We start from the raw sequence: 23463 nt of genomic DNA, 5'->3' as shown, positions 1-23463 counted from the left end.
TGGTACTAAATGCAAACTGAAATAAAACCAGCCGACTATGGTCTCTTCTGAAGGCTCAGATAATGAAATGTTAGCAGCTCTCCTTTGCTCCTGGTATCCAATGAATAAATTAGGGCTTCTTAACAGGAAATTTGGTATCTGAAAAACCCTGGGAGCAAACCTATATCCCCTACTGGATTACTCAGATAACCTTTTCAAATTAAGTGGGAACACAACGGCTGACAGCTAAGCTAGTGGGTGGAAAATTCTGGTCCTCAATAACAGTGGAAAAAGATGAAATATTATATACTCAAATTGGGGGATTTCTGCCCCTGTAAGTACCTATTACTCCATTTTTAAACCCAAGAAGAAGAAAGTATGGAATAATTATCTCTATTCCACTTTCTTTCTTTTTTTTTTTTTGAAGATTATTTATTTTGAGAGATACAGAAAGAGAGCGAACGAGCATGTGCGCAAGTGGGGAGAGGCAGAGAGAGAGGAGAGAAACCCAAGCAGAGCAGAGTCCAATGCAGGGCTCAAACCCACAAACTGTGAGATCATGACATGCACTGAAATCAAGAGCTGAACGCTTAACCGACTGAGCCATCCCGGTGCCCCTCGATTCCGCTTTTAAGGTTAATTCAAGCAAATGAGTCACACACCCTTTTTATCTGGAGCCATGTGCATATAAATCCACAATAGATGGCAATCTGACTTACAGAGTAAATCCACCCCGAACTGATGCTGAGCAACATGCTCAAAGATGGACGTCAGGATGGGGAGCAGAGCCACCGTGGTATAGTTAATATTCTGAGACACGCCTTTAATCTGTGTTCTGGAATGCGTAAACTTCCCGAGCTTCAGATTTTCCGAAGTCTTCTCTAAGTCTTCCGCCGCATTTTCAAAGAAAGCTCGTAACCCAGCCTTCACCAGCTCTGAGCCTGACTTCATGACAGTCCTGTAAGCAAACAATGTTCAAAACCAAAAGCACAATCCTAACCTCTGGCCGACCCCCTTCTTGAAACAGGTGACTTGTAGTTTAACCTGGGCAGACATTTGACACCCCAGTCACCTGACCGACATGGAGTCAGGGGAAGAGGAGAGAGCAGTTAGCATCCAGGAAGCAAGCTGGGTCACACAATCCCAAAGGGGGCTAGCAACTGGACAGTGTTGTCTGTTGGAGGGAGTTGGCACTCGACTCTTCAGGAAGATGTGGAGGAGAGTTTAGAAAGAAACTGATTTTGGTCACTTGCTATTAATAGAATGTCCCAGCAGGCTATATTCCTCTGTAAATTTCTAATTGTAAGGAAGGAGAGGTGAGTTTTTCTTACAGTTCACTAGGAGATGAGCAACTTCTTTAAGGAAAGAAATATTAGCTCTCCCATGATGCAGGACCTCTCAGAACAAAGAAATAACTCAGCTTAAGCTTACATTTCTATTAGCTAGCAGGGATGTCCTAGCTTGGAGAAGGACATTTTTTTTTTTCCACACAACAAAAGTTCCCCCTAGTTTTCTCTACAACCGTGGAAAACAAAGCAGTGTTCTCTATGCCGGTACAGTGCACTTGGACAGCGACACCTTATTTGTAGAATCCTGCACTACGTCACCCCAGAAGCGAACAGTAGAAAATGGTTGTACCAGGAGCTGTTTGGGGACACAGATGCAAATGGCCGTTAGCTTAAGGACATCAAGGTTATGACAGACAGCAACTACAGTAGAAAGGGTGTCACCATCTCCTTTGGCATCGACTATCCTGCTCCTGTCCTGTTAATACTTGGGCATGACAGTGAACAAAATGCTTCCCAATTTTTCAGAGGGAGAGAGACAGAGCATCAGCGGGGGACAGGCAGAGAGAGAGAGAGAGGGAGGGAGACACAGAATCTGAAGCAAGCTCCAGGCTCTGAGCTGTCAGCACAGAGCCTGACATGGGGCTTGAACCTACAACTGTGAGATCATAACCTGAGCTGAAGTTGGATGCTTAACCGACTGAGCCACCCAGGTGCCCCTCCGTATTTCAGCATCTTATTCACAAGATTATGACAGGCTTGCTTCAAGGACAGATGCTTTTTATCTCCAGCATTTTCAAGATCATCATCTGTCCTAGCCCCCCGCTCCCCCACCGCTAACCAGAAAAAGAAGAAGAAAGAAATGAGGTAAGCGAGACTTGCTCCTGGCCTGTAAGGATTCACGAGCTATCTTTCTAACTTTCTAGTCTTGGGTTTTTGTCAGGAATGATTATCAAACACGCTGACCTGCATTGAGAAAAAGGGGGGGGGTACTCTCCCAAAGGCAGTCCACGTGCTTCTGGAAATAAAGATTCCTCATCTCAGGTGCACAGAATTTGAGTCCCCTGGGGTGCCTTGGTCTGATCTGCAAACTTGCACTGTCCTAATACCTCCATGTTTGTTTCTAGGGTTTAGACCCCTAAAATCGCTTTTAATTATCCTTAACGCTTTTTTTTTAACGTTTCATTTATTTTTGAGACAGAGAGAGACAGAGCATGAACGGGGGAGGGTCAGAGAGAGAGGGAGACACAGAATCTGAAACAGGCTCCAGGCTCTGAGCTGTCAGCACAGAGCCCGAAGCGGGGCTCGAACTCAAGGACTGCGAGATCATGACCTGAGCCGAAGTCGGACGCCCAACCGACTGAGCCACCCAGGCGCCCCAGCTTAACGTTTTTTTGATAACCAGTCTTAGTTTGTAGTAGATTTTCATCTTGTGGCCACTCTCTTAGTTGGTTTCTCTCTTCCTCATATTGTTTTGGGAAGTGTGTCATCCTCCCAACTTTGACAAGGGCTCTACTCAAAGAGTGTGTTCAAGAAAGCTCCCTGTCTTTCCTACTACTTCTCCTTTTCATCTCATCAGATCATTTATGTTTAAAAATTTTTTTTAATGTTTTACTTTTGAGAGAGAGACAGAGCATGAGCTGGGGAGGGGCAGAGAGAGGGAGACACAGAATCGGAAGCAGGCTCCAGCCTCCATGCTGTCAGTACAGAGCCCGACATGGGGCTCGAACTCACAGACTGAGATCATGACCTGAGTCCAAGTCAGACGCTTAACCGACTGAGCCACCCAGGCGCTGTTAGATCATTTATGTTTATATTACCAGAACTTACATGTACGTTTGTTAAAATCTCCTTTCCCTTTCAGCCATCTTTCCTGCAAGACCCTCAGGTCATGGGTTTAAACCTGTCTTTGCCTCTGATCTTTTTATCACACATCCCCTGCATTCCCCTGCTTGGCTGCTTTGGATTCTGAGTGTTATGGTTCCCTTCTCCCAGGATGCTTGGGGCCTCGCCACCCATCAGGCAGCTCTTCCCTTTTTGTAGATAATGAGGTACAAAGCGGCACTTTGCTATATTATATACTTTATCTTCTGAAAGATGAACTTCTCAGGAAGAGAAGACAAGAATTGATCAAATGCTCAGCTTTTAGCGTGTGGTACACGCCCTGACAGTGGCCCTCCATCATGTGAACTGAAAGATGGAGAGTGCTAATGTCAGGTGAAGATTCATCTCTTCCCTGTCTCCCCTCCCTCTCCTCAGCTCCTGCAGAGCTGTGGCACATCTCCTCTTCTGTACAATAAGTGAGGAGAGAGGGTCACAGAGGGAGTCTGGAGAAACTACTGGAAAAAAACTGGGCAGACTTACCTTGTGTCAAGTGTCTGAGCTAAGATGTGAAGACAGCTCACCATTGTAGTAGAATCACTTCCTGGAACAAAAAAATATCACTGGTGACTCCCCAAACCCTTCAGCCTGTCTTTTTTTTAATGTTTATTTATTTTGGGGGAGAGCATACGCAGGAGAGGGGCAGAGGATCCAAAGCGGGCTCTGTACTGACAGCAGTGAGCCCGATGCACGGCTTGAACATACGAACCATGAGATCATGACCTGAGCCAAAGTCAGACGCTCAACCTACTGAGCCACACAGGTGCCCCCAGCCTATCTTTTAAATGCAATCTTCTCAATATGCACAAACCACATCCCGGCATAATTAACCATCAACACTAAGAGTGCCAGACCTATGTGCTGGGACAATGCATTTATCTTTGGCCTGACACACACACTGTTTGATGGATGTTAGAGGCAGAGCTTAAAACATTCATCGGTGTGGAAAATTTGAGCTGTTGTAGGGGTAGAGAGGTCATTTATCATACTTCAGATCAATTTTCTATGGCAAATTTAGGTGACACCTTAGTCCTAAGGCTCAGGTTGTCTGTAGGCACCGGAAATAAAGGCAAAATGCAAGTGAAGGATAATTACAGGGAGGAGTGAGGCTTTGAGCAATACTCCTCTTCACTTACCAAAGAGGGAAATCCTGTGTCGAACAAGAGCAGCGAGTTTGCAGAACAGGCTGAAGCAGAAAAGAAGGCGAGTAGGAAAGGCACAGAAATCCAAGGTCTTACTCGTACCCTCCCTACCCCAGGCCCCCACACTTTAAAACAAAGAGCACAGAACGACCCTTGAGCAAGATGCACTGTGGACCACACTAGAAAAACATATGCTTTCCAGTTCCATCCATGTTGCTGCAAATGGCCAGATTTCATTCTTTCTCGTTGCCAAATAGTATTCCATTGTATATATAAACCACATCTTCTTTATCCATTCGTCAGTTGATGGACATTTAGGTCTTTCCATAACTTGGCTATTGTTGAAAGTGCTATAAACATTGGGGTACAAGTGCCCCTGTGCATCAACACTTCTGTATCCTTTGGGTAAATTCCTAGCAGTGCTATTGCTGGATCACAGGGTAGAGTGTTATGCTAAGTGAAATAAGTCAGGCAGAAAACGACAGATACCATATATCTTCACTCATATGTCGGACCTGAGAAACTCAACAGAAGACCATGGGGGAGGGGAAGGCGGGAAAAAAACTTACAGGGAGGGAAGGAGGAAAACCATAAGAGACTCTTAAATACCGAGAACAAACTGAGGATTGATGGGGGGTGGGGGAGAGGAATTGATGGAAAGTGGGTGATGGGAATTGAGGAGGGCACTTGTTGGGATGAGCACTGGGTGCTGTATGGAAACCAATTTGACAATAAATTATAAAAAAAAAAAAAGAGAAATGTATGCTTCCCACTGTCTTGTGGGACAGTCATGAAGGCACCTTGGAGGCAGCCCCCGCCCCAAAGAAAATAATCCTTCTGCAACAACTAGAGTATTTTGCAGTAACAACGTTACTGCCAACAACCTCTTGCTATACAGTCCCATGTGCTGAAACATCCATTTGTAGGACATCCAGGAGTAAATGAGGGTTCTGAAAGGGATCATGCTTTTCCCACTGTTGCAATGGATTGCAAACCATTTTGCAGCCTTCTCTGGGGGTGTGAGGCTTTAGCTGGGAGGTGGGGAAGAAGGTGGGAACAGAAGAAAATTAATGGTTCAGGCACAGGGGGATATGATGTTGAATAAAAACATTTTAGGATATTGCTTTCCTCTGTCATTTCCTATCAGTCTGTGGGCCTGACCGAGTAGCTGTCCTCACTGTGCCCCGGGAAGCTAGGAAAGCCCATCTACTATGCTTTTGTGCTTTCTGACCCTACTCCACCCTTTCACCCATCTTTTCTACCCCAGAACCCCTTGGAGGTCCAGCTGTATCTTATCATTTTACTTTCCATGGTATCTAGCAGAGAGCCCTGTGCAGTTAGAAAAAAAGCTCCATAAACGTATGTGAATATGCCATGGATGGACCCTTGCCCACTACAGCTGTAATTTGGCCTGAACTGCCAGTAGTTCTTGGGGAGAGAGTACTCAGAATTCTGACACTATGTGACAGTGGCACAGCTAGACAAGAACTTTGTAGTCCCTTGAGAAAGCAGTCCTTCCTGGTGGAACAGAAAAGGGAAGTTAGAATAAAAACACCTGATACAGGCCAAGGGCTTCCAAGGTGAGATTGAGCTGAAGTCCTTCCCAACCTCTCACTCATAGCTTGTCACGGGCTCTCTGACCCACAACAGGGGCAGAAGTCTTTTCGGGGACAGCTCAAACAGAGAAGAAACACATCCTGAGTGTCGGTGGAGATCAAAACTTGCTCGCCTTTATGTACTGAAGTGCTGAATCACTATATTGTACACCTGAAACTACCATGACACTGTAGGTTCACTAACCGGAATTTAAATAAAAACTTAAAAAAAATAACACAGACTTGCTCACCTTTAAGTGGCTTTCAATTAATGCCCTGAGTCTACTGGGCTGTCGACTAGAAAATCGCAGCCAAAGTTCCCCTGTGGTTAGTCATCTGTTTTTGCAGTGGGAATAAGTTGGAAACCCTGGCCTAGTGCTTCAGAGAACTCAGAGTAAGTTAATAGAAATCTGACAGACTGCTAATATGAAATTAAATAACGGACTGCTTTTTTGTGTTTCTCATTGTGTGTACTTCTAAAAAAAAAAGTTTATTTTTGAGAGAGAGAGAGAGAGAGAGAGAGAGAGAGAGAGAGAGAGAAGAGAGGGAGAGCCAGAGATTCTGAAGCAGGCTCCATGCTGTCAGTACAGATGTGGGGCTCGATCTCACCAACCATGAGATAATGACCTGAGCTGAAATCAAGAGCCTGATGCTTAACAGACAGAGACACCCAAGTGCCCCTCACTGTGTCCACTTAAAAATAAATTTAATGTTTATTTTTGAGAGAGAGAGAGAGAGAGAGGGCACACGTGTGCAAGGGAGGGAGAGGCAGAGAGAGGGGGAGACAGAGAATCCCAAGCAGACTCTGTGTGGACAGCAGAAAGCCTGGCCCGAGGTTCAAACTCAGGAACCATCAGATCATGATCTGAGCTGAAATTAAGTGCCGGACACTCAACTGACTGAGCCAGTCAGGCACCCTTCAGTGTGCCCATTTAAAAAAATTTTTAATGTTTATTTATTTTTGAGAGAGAGAGAGAGAGGGGCAGGCAGACACAGAATCTGAAGGAGGCTCCAGGCTCTGAGCTGGCAGCACAGAGCCCAGCATGGGGCTCACACACACAAACTGTGAGATCATGACCTGAGCCGAAGGCTGATGCTTAAGCACCTGAGCCACCCAGGCTCCCCTCATTGTGTCCATTTTTTAAAGACATATGTATTTGATAAAAAAAAAATCATGGAGTTGGGGGAGGGGGATAGCTTGAAGGAACATGAGTGTCGTGGCTCTACTCTGACTAGTTGGGCTGCCCTGGTGAAGCCACTTAGCTGCTCTGGGCATCACTTTTCTCACCTGTAAGCAGACAGTTATCACAAGATCCTCTTACTTTTTAGAATTAGAATTAGGGGCTGATAAACTCAGATATTTCTGGTGAAATGCTTCAAAGTGGACTCATGCTCAGTACGAAGTAACATTATTTTTAAAAAGTGCATTTTGAGAGAGGGCGAGTGAGCTCGCACGCACGTGTGCACCTATGTGCACGAGCTGGGGAGGGGCAGAGAGACAGAATTCCAAGCAGGCTGTCAGCACAGGGTTTGAACTCACGAACCCGTGAGATCATGACCTGAGCTGAAATCAAGAGTCGGCCGCTTAATTGACTGAGCCACCCAGGTGCCCCAAAACAACATTTTTCAAACTAAACCAGATGGTTAGGTCGTTTGATCCTAATACTAACCTGGCTCCCCTTGCTGTCAGAAGCACTTGCCCAGGCATACCAAGGCCAGTTAAGTTTTCAAAGGCCCCCTCTTGTCCCCTAGTGGGCCCATAATTTAAGTAGAAGTCCTTAGGCCAGTGTTATGAGGGGCCAGAGTCCCCAGGTGCTTGCCCATCTCAGAATTTGCAAGTGATAAATTAGAGGGACCACAGGGAGAGTGTGTGGTAGCACTGGCGGAGGGCACCAGATGCAGAAGAGGTGAGGCAGAGGTGAAGAACGCGGACACGAGGGGTCTGGAGGTGGAAAGCATTTGGTGCAGACACAAGCGCTTCTGTGGGAGGGGAGCGAGGACACGATGGATTTGGAAGCTATTTGCAAGGCTGATCAGATCCAGGTTGTATTCCAGCCATGACAAATGGTGCCTGGCTGAACAAATGTTACATTTCCATGAATTAATAATCTAACAAAAATAGATGAAGAAGACAGACACACCTGCCCTCTGTTGGATTATCAGAGTATCTCACTTTGCCTCTCATTTCTCTACCTTCTTACAAAATACACCAGCTAATCCTGAAAATATTTAGGAAGTCTTTGGTCGGTAACTGACGCTACGGGTATCTCATTTTGAAAGCATGGGCTCCTCCTTTCTTACTAAGTGAAATTAAGTAATGACTGTGCAGAAAAAATGGCACTCAACGTGGATAGAGACGACTCTCATTCTTGCCCTCACTTACTACCTGGGTCACTGCAGGCACCAGCGTGAACCTGACCAAACCTCAGAGTCCCTATCTGCAAATTGGAGAGCATATACAGGCAGTTCTTAGGATACTGTGAGGTTTCACAATGATATTTGCAAGAGTTATAGCCCATTTGGGTAAGTATGAAAAATGATCTCACTGCTTAGCCTTGTGTTTAATAAATGTTAGCTAAATCCTAAGGTTGAATATCCTCACAAGGATGATGGTATTTAATGGCTGGGCCTTTCTAAAGTATGTTGTATGCTGTTCACCATCAGTGGCTGCTAGGGAAAGGGTTGACTGATTCCGTTACAGTTCTTAACTCTCTGCCGTTTAGAAGTCTAACCCATTCCTTGTCATCCTAAATCACATACGGAGAAAACCGGAGGCACGGTGGAATTCATCTTTTAGCCTGCTCATAAAGCACTCCCTTTGCTCTCCTCTCCCTTGCGGTACCCACACGTTACACCTAGCGGAATGAGGACAAAAGCTGGTGTTCCAGATGCATTTTTTTTCCTATTAGGAATTTAAATTGAATTATGTTGCTCTAGATTTCAAATATCAGATCATCCACAATAAGACTTGTAAGATCTGATTCTTTAAAACAAATTTAAACTTAAAAAGCCTGTAAGAATGGGATGGAAGCCAGCATTAATCTTGTTTCTTCTCAACGTTGTGTGTTTGCTTGTCCAAGCTTCAGAATTGACTTTGCCTTTTTCTAAATGTTATTTCAGGATAAAAGTTGATCTGAGTATATAAAATTTTCCCAAGCCCTACTGATACATCCAAACAGTGCATTTCTCTTGGTTGCCAAAATAATACACAGATAAGTATGAATATAATTACTTTCAAAACCAGGAGGATAACTAAAACCTCTGTGCTACCAATCATCAGATCACAGTTCATTTCTCTGAAGGATTCGCCATTTAGTCTCCAGGAATCTGGGGTTTTACATAGGTCACGCCAGCACCATGACCTTGTCATTTGTAGACTCACCTGGCCACCATTTCTTTCTCCTTATGGGAGGCATAGCCACTGCTGCTGAGGGGTTTTAGAGGGGATGACAGGAAGTAGAGGCGGTGATTTGTGAAGTACTGGTCAACCAGCGGGAGGAGAACCTGGAAAATCCACCATAAATGAACTTCTAGAAAGTTCATCAAAGCCCCTCCTTCAGTTCCTTTGAAAAAGTTCATTTTCGGGGAGCAAAAAGCCTCTGAACACAGGTCCTGGAATTTCCAGGAATCTCTACCTGGTGAATTGCAGTTTCCAACCCATTTTCCTCTTGTACACCTCAAACCAGAGGCCTTGGGGATATGGGAATGGAGAAGGTCACTGACTGACTGAGGGTCCAGAGAAATATGCAAATGGCCCTGAGCCAGTATTTTTCAGGATAGTCTGGTGGGTCATGGTACTTCTTGGGCATGGCATCCAACAGGGACACTTGGGGAAGGGCCTACCACTTTCAGCCTTGAGCCTTTATGTCTCTCGGGCACAGTTATCCCAAGGCCTGATGTGCATTCAGCCCTCTGAGTACGGTTGTTTGGTAGAGACTGCTCATCACTGGTACCCAAATTCATCCTTCTCTTCTTTTAGCAATAGCAACCCCCATGTTTTAGGTGGGCATGGGGTCGCCCAGCTACAGAATGCATCACCCAGATTCCATGGTGGCTGGGTGAAGCTAGAACAGCTGAGTTCTAGTCAATGGGACAGATCTTTAAGAGAGAAGGGGCCTGTCCTCCCCTTTCCCATCGATGTGACATAGGTGAGCCCATCTGGATCCCATTGACGTACATCACACTTGAGGTGATGGTGGAGCACCAGGAGAGGACAGTACCAGAGTCCCTGGATGATGGCATGGAGAAGACCAGGCTTCCTACCACCTCAGTCGACCTACCTGCCCCCGGACTGTTCCACAACAGAGAAATACATGTCCAGCTCATCAAAGCCAGTGGAGTTTTGCCTATCTTTGTTAGATTAGCTTACCGGACACCCTACATTGTACAGATTCTAAGAAGACAGTAATTTGGTTAAATGCAGGAAATCACTTACTTTGGCAAAGAATTTGATCTCCTGGTCATGGGGAGACTTTTCAGTTTTCCCACTGCTGACAATGGCTTCTACAAAGACAAAAGTAACACAAAGTTGGCCATAGTTAAAACAAACACAAAAACAACCACAGCATTTTACAAACAGAGCAACTTTCCTCAGGGTCATAGAAAGGCCATTTCATTTTTACAAAATATCTCGTATTTTACAAAGTACTTTATAGCTGTGTTGTCTAGGTGTTTCTTCTGTCAGTTTTCTAAGCTGTTTTAGTACCCTTTCCTCTACTTTGTTGATGAGAAAGCAGCTTCAGAGAGGTTGAGTCATATGCCCACAGTCACAAAGCAAAATAATGGAAAAGTTAAAATAGGATGAATTATATGAAAAAAATGACAAGTGGCTCAAACCCTGAAACCAAGGATGAAACAGACTTTTTTTTTTAAAGAGGGGGACAAAAATCTTAGCCACCGTTTCCCCCCCAAAACCTATGATGTCTCAATGAATTACAAACAGCTACAGTATGAAAGCATCATCCCTTGATAAAGAAATACCACATTCTTTTTGAGATTATGAAATATTAAGGGAAGCACACATTTGGGGGATATTTCACAATGATACTTACCCAAATGGGCAATAAACTCTTGGGCGGAATCAACATATTTCAGGATCTTCTTCAAAAATTTATAGGCAAACCTCTTTTCCATGGAGGAGGCATCCAGCTCCATATCCTTCATACCTCTAGGTTGGAAATGGGTAAATCCCAGGAAGTAACAGAGATGACTATGTGACTTCGGAGCATCAGCAATCCTATCTGTGTTGACTTTACTTTCCAAACGTTAATGGTTATTCTGGCCTAGTGACCTGCTTTGTCATTTGACTGATTCCCCTTGCACTTGGAACCTGAGTTTATGAGCACCCAATACCTGCACTATGATAACGTCTGAAAAGATTTTTCAAAATATCTTTATCATTCATTCAACAAATATCGAGCTGGGGATAAATCGGAGAAGCAAACAAGATCCCTGCCTCCATGGAACGTACAGACTAGCTGTAAAGGGAAACAAATAATATATAGCACAAAATATAAATTATGTGGAATGCTAGAAGCTAGTAAGTTTTGTGAAAAAAGAAAGATTAAAGCAGTATGAAAAGGCCCAAGAGGGGGGAGCAAGCAGACTGTAGTGTTACATGGGGCCATCAGTGCTGGTTTCATTGGGAGATGACACTGGGGTAAAGGCTTGAAGGAGGTGAGGAGGTGAGCCATATGGACATCTGGGGAAGGAGTTTTCCAGGCATACGGACTGGTGGTGCAAAGGTCCTGAAGCAGGAACATGCATGCCGAGCTGAAGGAATATGGCAGATGCTAGTGTGGATGGAATGGATGTGAGCAGGCAGTCAGAGAAACAGGAGGTGGTTAATAAATCATTAGGGCCCTATGGGCCATCCTTAGAATTTGCTTTAGCTCTGAGATGGGAAGCTACTGAAAGCTCTGGATAGAGGAATGACTTACATTACAAATTACTTTAATTGCTAGGTTTAAAACTGATGGTGGGGGGCAAGGGTTGAAGCAGGTGCCTGGATAGGAGGCTCTTACAGGAATGATGGTAACAGCATGGAAGGGGTGAGAATGGTCACATTCTGAATATCATTTAAAGCAGAACTATCAGGATGTCCTGAAGGACTGGATGTGGGTTGGGGGAAAAAGAGGAGTCAAGGCTTTTGGCTTGAGCACCAGGAAGAATGGGCTGCCGTGGCATGATGGGGAAGCTGAGGATGGAGCAGGTCAGAGATACGGATAGCGGGAAACGAGTTCTCCTTACTGACAGGGCTCTGGCTTCCTTGCCTGCACACCCAAGTGCCCTCCATAGGGGCTGGCGCATGGTAAACAGCTACTAGGCTATGTCTGCTGAGTTCAACCATCTTTTTCCTTTCCCCCCTTATTTCTTTGATTTCCTTTTTAGTTCTGGTAAAGAGGAATTTTTCATTTCTGTAAGCAAGTTATTTATCAGCAAACCACAGCGCACGTTCCTCTGGGTGTTAAGAAGACGATTAAAACGACCAAGGGAGTGTTTCTCAAATGCTTCCCCAGAGGTGGTCTCCTGCTGTCTGACCTTTCCTGCTTCACAATATGGCAAATAAGTTTTGCTATTTTTTCATAGGTGCTACAAGAGAAATATTTGTATGGGTTTTTATTTTTTATTTTATTTATTATTATTCTTTTTTTTGGCCACTCTGTGGCAAAATTCTGTAGGAGACTAAAACAAGAAACAGCAGTTGGCTCAGCAAACATTTCTTTCAGAAGGAATGGCTGTATCAGATAGGAACCCTGGCTTGTTTTGTCTCTCTTCAAGGGACTCAGCGAGCGTGACTTAAGGAGCAAAGCCCACCAGTGACATCTGACCAGTGAGGAAACAGGTTCTAGGTTCAAGCAGCTAAGACCCTATTCATATATAATCCTCATCTAGATAATTCGGACAAGCACAAGTTTGCGATAAAAACTCAGGAAATCTTGATGCATTCAGTCTCCTCAGTGGTGCTGTGTCTTCAAAGAATCTGTTCTCTGTGTTCAAAGACTGTTTATGTCCATTTTGCTCACTATTGCTCTTATGTAATTTTAATCAAATATTGTCTAAAACAAAAACAAAATAGAAATTTGAAGACAACTGCTGATTCTGTGAGAACTAGGCTGCACATTTTGCAGACATGAAACTGTGTTTCCAAATACATGTTTCTGAAATAGGTATGAGCGAGATAACTAGCTGTAGAAGACAAGAGAGGAAATTGAAAAAAAAAATCTATAAGGGGGCACCTGGGTGGCTCAGTCGGGTAAGTGTCTGACCCTTGATTTTGTCTCAGGTCATGATCTCACGGTTCAGGAGTTCGAACCCCGCGTTGGGCTCTGCGCTGACAGCCTGCTTGGGATTCTCTGTCTCTGTCCCTCTCTCTTTCTCTCTCTTGCTCTCTCTGCCCCTCTCCAGCTTGTGTGTGCACACGCTCTGTCTCCCCAAAAATAGACATTTTTAAAAATCTGGAAGATACTGCACTTCTACGGTTTTGTATATGCCGTAATTCTTGCCATTCTGCAAAGAAGCCCAAGTCCCAAAGGTCTGACGATGCCCTATGGATATGCTTTAGAAGGCCAATCGATAAAACAATATATATACAAAGAGAAGCTTCGGGGGCCTATAGCACAAGATTTGTGAATGAATGCATGTTTATATGTTTCAATTTCAAATTAAATGTTTAAGGTGTACATGTATAATTTGTCATGATTCTTTGCTATAACTGAGCTTTAAAAATTGATATTGACTGGTCCTGTTTAGGTCAGAAAAGATGGCTTCATGCTCCCCAATAAAAGTTTTCTCATTTCAGAATACTGACCATTATCCTGTCTCCCGTCTGTTTTGCAGACAGGCGATTAAATACCTAGGGAAGGAAAGACCACGTCCACAAGTCCTCCCTGCCCCCCTAACATCACCTGGAAGATGACTTACCTAGAAACCACAATGCCGTTCACCTGGAGGAATTTAAACAGGTCCTGCGCCTTTTCTCGGTCCCTGAACTTCTCCTTGGCTGTCAAGGTGTCATATGGTACCAACAGAGGGTGACTGCCGCCACCTGGGGACAAGAAAGTGAGAGATGACCAACTCTTTGGCCCTTCCTTTGCACTTCTGGGAAAATGTACCTGCCGCACCCCCAGCTCCCCTCCTGCAGGGGGCACCGGGAACCTGGCTCACCTTTGCTCTCCAGTTCCAGCTTCTTCTTCTTGGCCCAGATGTTGTGATAGTTCTCGGCCACGACCTCCACCATTCCCTGTGTCCCACCAAAGAGACAGCAGTCAGAGCAAAAGCAAAGAAGAAAAATGGGTCCATATCTGCTGGGCTGTTTCAGGCAGCCTCGGGAACTGAGCACCACCAAATGCTAACAGCACATCGCGAAGTGTCTCCCATCATTAATTAGTCTGTGTTTATGCACCTCATTAGTTTTTATAGCTTCCCCTCCATACAGAAAACAGCTTCTAATTCTGTCCTTCCCTTATAACTTATTATCCTGGCAGTCTGATGCATTTATGAGACACACACATTTCCATCTGAAACTGCATTCTGGCAGGACTTGGACATTTTACTCCTGACCTGAAACAGGGAGATGGCAGCGGGTGTCAGAATCCCCCCAAATCCCTTACCTTAGCAGGCTAAAAATAATCACATCTTAGAGAAAATGGCTGCAAATACAATTGTTCAAAGAGAGTTCATCTTTCTAAGGCTCAGAAAAGAGTGACCTGGAATCAAGGGTGTACGTTGGAAAGACACTTTCTCCAAGGTCCAAAGGGCTGGTCTGACGGGCTGTCTGGGGAGTATCTGCCCTGGGTTGGGGCCAATCCTGGCCACCGATGTATGCGGGAGGGGAGGGATGGGAGGAGGCAGCTTGGGGCTTTTAATTTCATCCTCTTGGTTGTACGCCCCTGAATTCTGCACCAACACGGGGCACTCAAGCGAATCTTCCACAGGACATGAGATATACAAGTGCCCTTGCAGCTGGCGGCACCTGCTGGGACCAGGAAGTCACCCTCACCCCAGGGGCGGCTGCTCCACAGGCTTTCTCCTAGCTCTTATTAGTTTTGTTCCAAGTTTTTTTTTTTCCTCCTAGCTGTTAGTTCTGTGTGTTGATACAGTAATTTGCAGTTTCTTCCTCCTTTTAGTGAGTCATTACCTGTGATGATGGCCCTGGAAGAAGTACAAAGCCTGGCCTCCTTAGATAACCGGTTTATTCTAGCCGAGACTTGTCCTGTGGCCCTTGCCCAGTATGGTTCTTTTCAATTCTGATATTTCAGTGGTGACATGTTGGCTTTCTCCCCTCTCCTCACTCCTTTTTCATTTATTTTAATTTTTTAAAGAGCCCTTCTCTCCCTAGGGTCATTATTTTTTTTTAAAGATTCTTTTTAAGTTTATTTATTTATTTTGAGATAGAGAGCACAAGCAAGGGAGAAGCAGAGACAGAAGGAGAGAGAGAATCCAAAGGAGGCTCCATGCCGTCAGCAGAGAGCCTGATGTGGGGCTCGGTCTCACGAACCATGAGATCATGACCTGAGCCAAAATCAAGAGTTGGATGCTCAACCGACTGAGCCACCCAGGTGCCTCCTCACTCCTTTTGAACAAAACTCTTTGGAGGGTAATACGTCCTGCACTTGGGGGCTTTAGAAAGCAAACTGTTCTGGAAGCACCAACACTGACCTGGAGCTCCCTGGAGAGCACAACGTTGGAGAGGTCCAGGGGAGCAGGACTGTAGCTGTTGCCCTGGGAAAGCAAAGGCAGAATCACTGGGTTTGCCATTATTTTCCTTACTCTTATCAGTATCCTGACTTCAGCTACCAAAGACGTATCCCCGAGAGATCCCCAGGTTTCATTGTTGGTAGTCCTCGCCCCTGACACACCAGGGACAGATTTCCCAGATTCTCTGGGGGTTCCTCACTGGCCCAGTGTTGGCCCTGGGCATGGTGTCATACCTGGCTGGTCTGGGACACGCTCCGAAGCTTCTCATTTTCCCGCTGTTGCACCAGGGCCTCTCCCTCTTTGGTCCTCTCCACAGACCAGCCCACAGCCAGCATGGTTTTCAGGGACTCTCTAGCAGGCCAGCGGTAAATTTCCTTCTCCTGGAAGAAAATCCAGGCAGAAGAGCTTTGCAGAGCACGCCCCTGCACTGTGACAGGCCTGACTCCCTGGAAAGTTGGCCCCCACGGTGGACATGGTTGCAGCTGGTTCCAGCCTCCTCTCTCACTAGGTCCAAACACCCTCTGCGGCATCTCACCTGAAACATGTCATTGTCAGTCTTTCTAACGTTTCCAAGTGCAAGACCCTATAGTCTCCTGCCTCTGGAGGAAACGTACCAGACATTATCCACAGTTTATGGATAAAGAGGAGCAAGAATAGGAGGGTGACTCCTCATGCTCTAGTCACTGTTTCAGTTGGGACATGAGGGAATTCATCTGCACAAAACTCTCCTTTGTGCTTGGCAAGTAGAGTTTCTTAGATTTAGAATTCTCTTGAGCTCTGCACCATTTTACAAATGGCCACTACACCTACAGAGATACATATACCATCCTTTATGTGTGACATAAAGCTGAAAGCTTACGAAGAACTCTTATTGATACCAAGATAGGAATTCGGAATTGAGTTGAATCAGATTTAATAATAGTAATAATAATAATAATAATAATAATAATAATATCATCTCAAAGACACCTGTCCATACTTCCCTAGGGGTCCTTCTCTCTACTCCCTTCATCTGTCACAATTGGAAGTTATTTCTAGCTTAGTTTTCTCCAGCAATTCAATGCTTCCCCAACCCCAAATCCCCCACGTCAACAGTCTGACAAAAGCCCTTCCTAGTCCTGTTGCAAGTGAATTACGAATGCATTTTGGCTCAGCCTCCAAGGGCTGAACAGTGCTTCTCCATCCGGTGGGTGCTCAGGGCCAAAGAACAGAACGTGAGGATGGGCTCCTGGAAATCGGTCCTTGAGGGTCTTGCCCACTGGTGAGTTTCTGAGGAGTTTATATAAACTTGAGAATGAATGTGCCCTGAATTCCTCTGACCACCTGATACAATTCTCAAGTAAGGACAATCAGCATGGCCACTCAGTGCTACCAGAGGCGAGTTTCCTACCTTTTCTGTTAATGTCTTGAAAGGCCTTATCAGGGGATGGGTCTTCACATTTTCATCCAGGGAAATTCCATATTTCCATCCATTCTGACTCTGTAGAAATGTTCTCAGTTCAAATATCCTTGGCATCCAAAGAGTCCTCCTATATGACCCAAATCCCAGCTTCTACTTTCACTGAACAAATGGAATAATGGGATGTGACAGAGCTTGAAAGTTCCCCTCCAAAATGTCTAATTGATCCTTTAAGGCCATTAAGCTCTCTGCCCCCCTGGATTTTGAACTCTGCCCCCTTTATTTCTTCTTGTTTCAGCAGCTGTCCTCGCTGCTTACTCGCTTGTGTTTCAGACAGAAGGATGTTTCAAAAGACCTGAGAACAATGCTTCTCAGGTCAGTGTGTCATGTTCACAGGCAAGGAAAGAATTCAAGGCTAAAGGCATCTGAGGACTGGTCCCACTGCCCACTGCTTGGAGGAGGCTGACCTGACTTGCATTGCTTGTCTGCCAACCCTAGGGAACAATTGTAGCAAGGCAGGTCTTCTAGCATCATAGAAGTATAAGAATTTCAAAATCCATTCAACAAACATCAGCTGAATGTCTACTACATTAGATGCCAGACTCTGACCCTGGCACTGGGGATACAGAGGAAAGTAAGAGCCCCTGAATTGTCGTAACCTCACAGTTCAAAGACTCCTGGATGTTCTTTCTCAGGCTCTGCCTCAGCCCATGCATTAATGTGTATGTTTCTCAAGTTTCTGTCCCTTCTCAAAGGTACACCCTCCCTGGTAGATGTAATCCAGGCCCACGGTCCACAGGTGGCCTAATCTCAAATCAGGATTGCAGCCCAGATCTCTTCCCTAATTTTCAAACATATTTAAGTTCTATTTGGATGTCCACAGGTACCTCCTCACATGCCTGAAACAGAACCCAGCATTTTACTCCTCTAGGGGGCCTCTCCTCTTGGGTTCCCTGGATCTCAGTGAATGGCACCAGCTACACTCACTTTCCAAGCCAGAAGTGTGAGAATTTTCCTCGAGGCCCCCTTCTTCTCTGTACCACCTCATATTATGTTCAACTTCCCAGACATATTCATTTGTCTGCCTCTCCCTAGCTTCCCTGCCAGTATTTTAGTTCAGGCCACCATTGGCTCTCACCTGAAGTACTGCAATAGCTTCCATGTGGTCTCCCTGCCTCCAGTCTTGCCACCTCTCTGTGGACTCCATTTTCTACACCACTGTCAGACAACATTTATAAAATCACCGAGATCAGGGCACTCTACTGCTTTAAGATTTTCTGACTCCGATCTGTCATCATGGTAAAACCCAAACTCTTTGTGGACTCTAAAGCTACAGCGAGATCTTGTTGACCCTTCTAGACTCATGTCTCACCCTTCTTCATCTGCTCTACTCTGTGATCCCACCATATTGAACTATGGTTCCTTAAAGCCACCAGATTCTCTCTTGCTTCTCTGCTCCCATCTGCTGCTCCCATGGACTGCATTGCACTTGTGCCTGAACAACTACCTGTCCCTTATCATATAGCAGAGATGTCACCAGCTCAAGGAAGCATTCCTGGACCCCCACTGTTGACTTAGGGACTCCCCTTACGGGTTATGTGCTCTAACCCTGTGCTCATTCCTGTATAATGGCTGTATATTATACATTATCCAGCCTGTATAATGGCTGGCCTATTTTCTTTATCCCACAAGAGTGTGAAGTTCTTGAAAGCAGGGGAAAAATGCTCTTTTCTTTGTTAGATGATCAATGCCCACTTGGCAATGGTGAGCAAACATGTTTCCTTATAAACGTGCTTATAGTCCAGTGGGAGACCGACAGAGAGATTCATCAAATTCCACACCAGTAAACATGTAGTCAATAACTGGTGAAACTGTTTAATTGTTATAAATATAAATATTAATATAAATATATAAGCTGCTACGAAAATACCATGAAGGAAAAGAACAAGATGCTAAGAGGGCCTTTATCTGAGAAATCTGGGAAAGAAGTGTCCTAGGAAGAACTCACACGGGGATGGATATTTGAAGGATGAATTGGTAACTGGTGTTTGTTTGTGTGGGTGCAGATGGGGACCTGGCTCAGAATGAAAAGGCTTATGTAGAGTGTGTGTGTGTGTGTGTGTGTGTGTGTGTGTGTGTGTGTGTGTGAGAGAGAGAGAGAGAGAGAGAGAGAGAGAGAGAGAGAGACAGACAGACACGCTAAAAGGAGGGGATGAGGTTGGAGAGCAGAGGGCAAAGGGAGAGAGGAGGCTGGAGATGGCACCAGAAGCCAGATTAGATAGTGTCCGCTATTGGGCGATGTCTGGGATTTTGGCCTTTGTATTAAAAATGGTTAGGCTATTAAGGGATTTTAACAAGGAGGAGGGCTGGACTGGAAAACAGCGGTAGAATATGACTAAATTTACATACTGAAACTTGCCAGCAGCGTAAAGGACAGAGTGGAGAAAATGCACGTGGGCAGACTAGTTAGGATGTTACCACCATCATCTGGGCAAAAGATGACTGTAGCTTGGACTAAAGCCATGGCATAGACAGACATACACAAATTCAAGAGAGACTAAGGAGGCAAAATCCACATGGATTAGTAATGGATTGGATATTACTTTGGATTCATGGAGGTGTTCCTTTCCCCTAATTCATAGGCTGGCCAAATGGGCATACGTGAAGACCTTCCAGAGCAAGGGTCAGCAAACTGGAGCCCTTTAGCCAATCCACCCAACCCCACTTGCTAAATACAGTTTTATCGGAACACACTCTCATTTATGTGTTATCTCTGGCTACTTTTGTGTTGCCACAAAAGTGATGAGCAGTTGTAACAGAGACTGCTTGGCCCGTAAAACCTAAAATGTTGACTATCTGGCCCTTTATTTTATTATTTTAAAAAGTTTTTTAATGTTTATTTAGTTTTGAGAGAGAGAGAGAGAGAGAGAGAGAGAGAGAGAGAGAGAACGCACAGGTGCAAGCAGGGAAAGGGCAGAGAGAGGGAGACAGGATCCAAAGCAGGCTTCATTCTGACAGCCGAGAGCCTAATGTGAGGCTTGAACTCACAGAACCATGAGATCATGACCTAAGCCAGAGTTGGATGCTTAACTGACTGAGCCACCCAGACGTCCCTCTATCTGGCCCTTTACAGAAGAGGTTTGCCAACCTTTGCTCTAAAATCATGACGTATTAGCCCACTCTATGGTTACGAGGGTTGTTGTTATCACCAGCCCCAAACAGAAACTGATCAAAGGAAAAAAAACTGACCCCAGATCAATGCAGAGGCTGAGAGAGCGGCTAAAGGTGTCCCCTCTCTAGGGCACACTGCTCGGAGGTGGTTTTCTGTGGCTCTGCAGGGGAGACGGGTTCACTGCTACATGCTCGAAGCCGCAGCTGAGCAATGGCCCCAGTCCTCAACTGGCGGCCCACAGGAATCCTGGATGTCTTTGGCACATTCCTCCCACTTTGCCTGCCAGCATTAAAGGGCTGACAGAGCAATTAAACTCATTAAGCAGCCTGACCTCATGTGGTGAGGAATTTTAAACACCAGATGGACAGGCGTATTAATAAGGGAGTGTCTGGAAGTTCTACGGCTGCCTACCATGGGAAGATGCGGGTCCTCCATAGAATGAAATGCAGCTTGCCGACAAAATACAAGGGTAAGGCTTTCAACTGCACTTCCCTTTTTCCAATGCTACATTCAAAGAAAGAATTCAACAAACGCCTCCTGCCCCATACTATGCATTTATGTCAAAATCACGTGCTTGGTGCAAACTCCAGAAAATGCAATGTTTAGAAAAGAGTTAACACTCCCAGAATCAATCATTTTCCTGAGCAATACAAAAAGCAGCACCAGCCACTGCTGCTGCCTATTTCTCCGACCTCCACCATCCCTGGGAAATTGCTGCTCAGAAATAATGAATTCTCTTGGCATGGCCAGTCTGTCACTTAGACAAATCAGGCAGATTTCCAGGATTGGACCCTTTAATGTTCTTGGGCTGGTTTTTCTTCCCCCTGACAATTGTCAGTTGGATGATAATCCCTACCTTGTCACAGGCCCATTTATCATGTGAATGCTCCGCGTACTTGGTGACGATGTACTCCCATTTTTCAGGCAAGGAAAAACTGAAATGAGAAAAAAAAAATTACAACCTCCCCAAGCACTTCAGCTGGATGTACTGAAAAGATGGCCAGAACCAACGATCAGCTGGCAGAAGTTGGATGGGAGGGACCGGCTAACCCAAGGCTGAAGCTGGATTCCCAGCTGTGAACTTCATGGCCTGTCCATGCTGGGTCACAGACACACACCAGGTCTTATTGGAGGACATCACTGTAGGAGCCTCTGCTGCACAGGTGACCTTCCAGCTGCTCAAGATTCCATTGGCTCCTGTGCCAGATCTGACCTGGGTTAGACAGTGAAAATCCCCTTATCCAAAGACACTGCCTGTAACCTCACCAACTCCAATCTGGGAATGCCAGAAATGGATAGACAGAGAACCAAATGTTACAAAAGACTGTCTACTTTTTTGGATTCAGAGACTCATGTTTAAATATTAGAATTTGGTTAGGAGAGCAGACACTTGTTTCTGTTAGCCTGGCAGCTTCTGTCCCATCTAGTGGTAAAAAACAAAAACAAAAAACAAAACAAAACAAACAAAAAGCACCCCCATTTTCCTTTGAGGAACACGTCTTGAATTGCACGGAGTCTTGTGCGAACAGTCACCAAGAATGGACATCTGAGTAGGCCAATCAGACTCCCTCTCCCTGGAATTTGAGTCTTGAGTTGTTTGAGGCCAGGGCAGCAAAGTCTTTGCGCTGATTCATCTAATGGGGATACTACTTGAAGGTTGTTCATGTCGTCACCCTGCCTTGGTTCCTGTGCTTCCTGAGGCCTGGTTGGTCAGCTTTGCATTAGGTTTTAATTATAACCCTGTATCCTTGCAATCGTGTGCTTTTCTGCTTAACTTCTAGCTCCTGTTACTTCTATTTTTTGGAGAACCATACTGATGCCAGAGGAGAGGTATATGTGAAGAAATCAGAACTCTCAAGATAACATGGAACCACACTCATCGCTAGCAAACAATTGCTAGTGTATATCTCAAAATGTTTATAAAGGCATCCAAGTGATTACATCATCTGTCATCCCTTCAGTATGTTTACGTTTTCACAAGGTAAAGTTCTCCGAAGTCAACACCTGCGTCTCTTGGGCTCTAGCTTGGTACTTTTTCACACCCCTTACCTCTTTTTTACAGCAGGTTCAATTCTATTTCCTGCCATCTACTCGCTCAAGGCTCCATGTGATAGGATGTGTACATAATTTTCCCGAAGGTGAATTTTATACATTATCAAAGCTGACGGCCCCTAGGAATGGCTCAAGCTATGCCTCTCCTATGGGAGCTACTGCCGCAAACCACAAGTCTAAGGGGCTCTTACAGGAGGTCTTGATTTCCCTGTTCAATCTAAAGCATTTTTAGAGCTCTTCATTTAAAATGCACCCTGACATGAAGACTGTATGACCCACAACACATAATCATAACTAGGAAAGAACTGCCAGAAGGCAAAATTGGGCATATGTTGCCCAATATTTTATCCGTGGCCTAATCATCACTAGAGAGGAATGCTGGGGAACCAGAGGGAGGAAGTAAAAGACACTATTGTAGGGTGATTCTAAAATTCCAGCATCCCTTGGCATGGCAAAGAGTGGGTCCAGTCTTTCAAATAAGGACCCCATCCTGTTCTGTCACTCACACCCTGAGGCCTTACTGGAGTTCAGCTGAATGTTATTTATACAGTTGTTTTGATGTACAATGCTATTAGAACTATAGAGGCCTAATTCACAAAGAATGAAGATTTTTGTCAAAAAATTCATTAATAAATTAATTGCATCATTTGTCAGCGTGGTTCTTAACAATGCCTCGGGTGACATTTATTTGTGGAAAGCATTAGTCTCTTATAATAAATAAACCAACCCCCAAAAGGAAAGCCCAGAGTATAATAATACAGCACATAATCAGATATGGACGGATTAGACCTTCAGAAGCTGACAAAACCCAGTGCCTAACGTGACTCGTAGCGTGTCAAAAAAAAATGATCCACAGGGTTAGCAGGACAGAAGGAAGAAAAGTTCATAATCCTCGCTACCTTCTGAAAGAGAAACACCAGCCACTGGCCAAAATGTCGACTGGCTTAGAGATGATTCTGGACTCACTTCATGGTGTTGATGGGTTTGGGGTCAAAGTTGCCATCTGCATCCACTGAGATCTGTTTCTCCAACGTGGCTGAGATTCTGGTATCTAAGTAATCTGGTGGTAGCGCCCCAGCTATAGCACTGAGACAAGGAAGGGCCATTCGGAAAAGGTCTGGGTCATACTTCTGTGAGGAAAGACAAAGACCATGATAGCACAGAGGTGAGAACTAGTGCCGCCCACAGGGAACAACTCATCAATTAGCTGAAAAAAATAAAACGCTTGCGTTTGTCCAGATTCACCAAAATGGGGAAC

The 23463-nt window shown here is 45.0% G+C and overlaps 1 protein-coding gene across 1 annotated transcript in view; it reads right to left on the bottom strand.

Annotated features, from left to right (window-relative positions):
* RYR3 (ryanodine receptor 3) overlaps positions 1–23463 on the bottom strand; it is a 455720-nt gene that overhangs the window by 86973 nt on the left and 345284 nt on the right. The window contains exons 52-64 of the mRNA XM_045059588.1: positions 23172–23335; positions 21010–21088; positions 16973–17062; positions 15816–15962; positions 15544–15606; positions 14050–14125; positions 13807–13930; positions 10935–11050; positions 10319–10386; positions 9266–9387; positions 4283–4332; positions 3630–3690; positions 699–937 (exon numbers count right to left, since the gene is read on the bottom strand). Coding sequence (XP_044915523.1) covers positions 699–937; positions 3630–3690; positions 4283–4332; positions 9266–9387; positions 10319–10386; positions 10935–11050; positions 13807–13930; positions 14050–14125; positions 15544–15606; positions 15816–15962; positions 16973–17062; positions 21010–21088; positions 23172–23335 — 1399 coding nt within the window. The remainder of the gene's footprint in view (positions 1–698; positions 938–3629; positions 3691–4282; positions 4333–9265; positions 9388–10318; positions 10387–10934; positions 11051–13806; positions 13931–14049; positions 14126–15543; positions 15607–15815; positions 15963–16972; positions 17063–21009; positions 21089–23171; positions 23336–23463) is intronic.

This window comes from Felis catus, chromosome B3 (genome assembly GCF_018350175.1).
Source record: "Felis catus isolate Fca126 chromosome B3, F.catus_Fca126_mat1.0, whole genome shotgun sequence".
In the NCBI taxonomy this organism is placed as follows: Eukaryota; Metazoa; Chordata; class Mammalia; order Carnivora; family Felidae; genus Felis; species Felis catus.
This window is presented reverse-complemented; position numbering and strand designations above follow the sequence as displayed.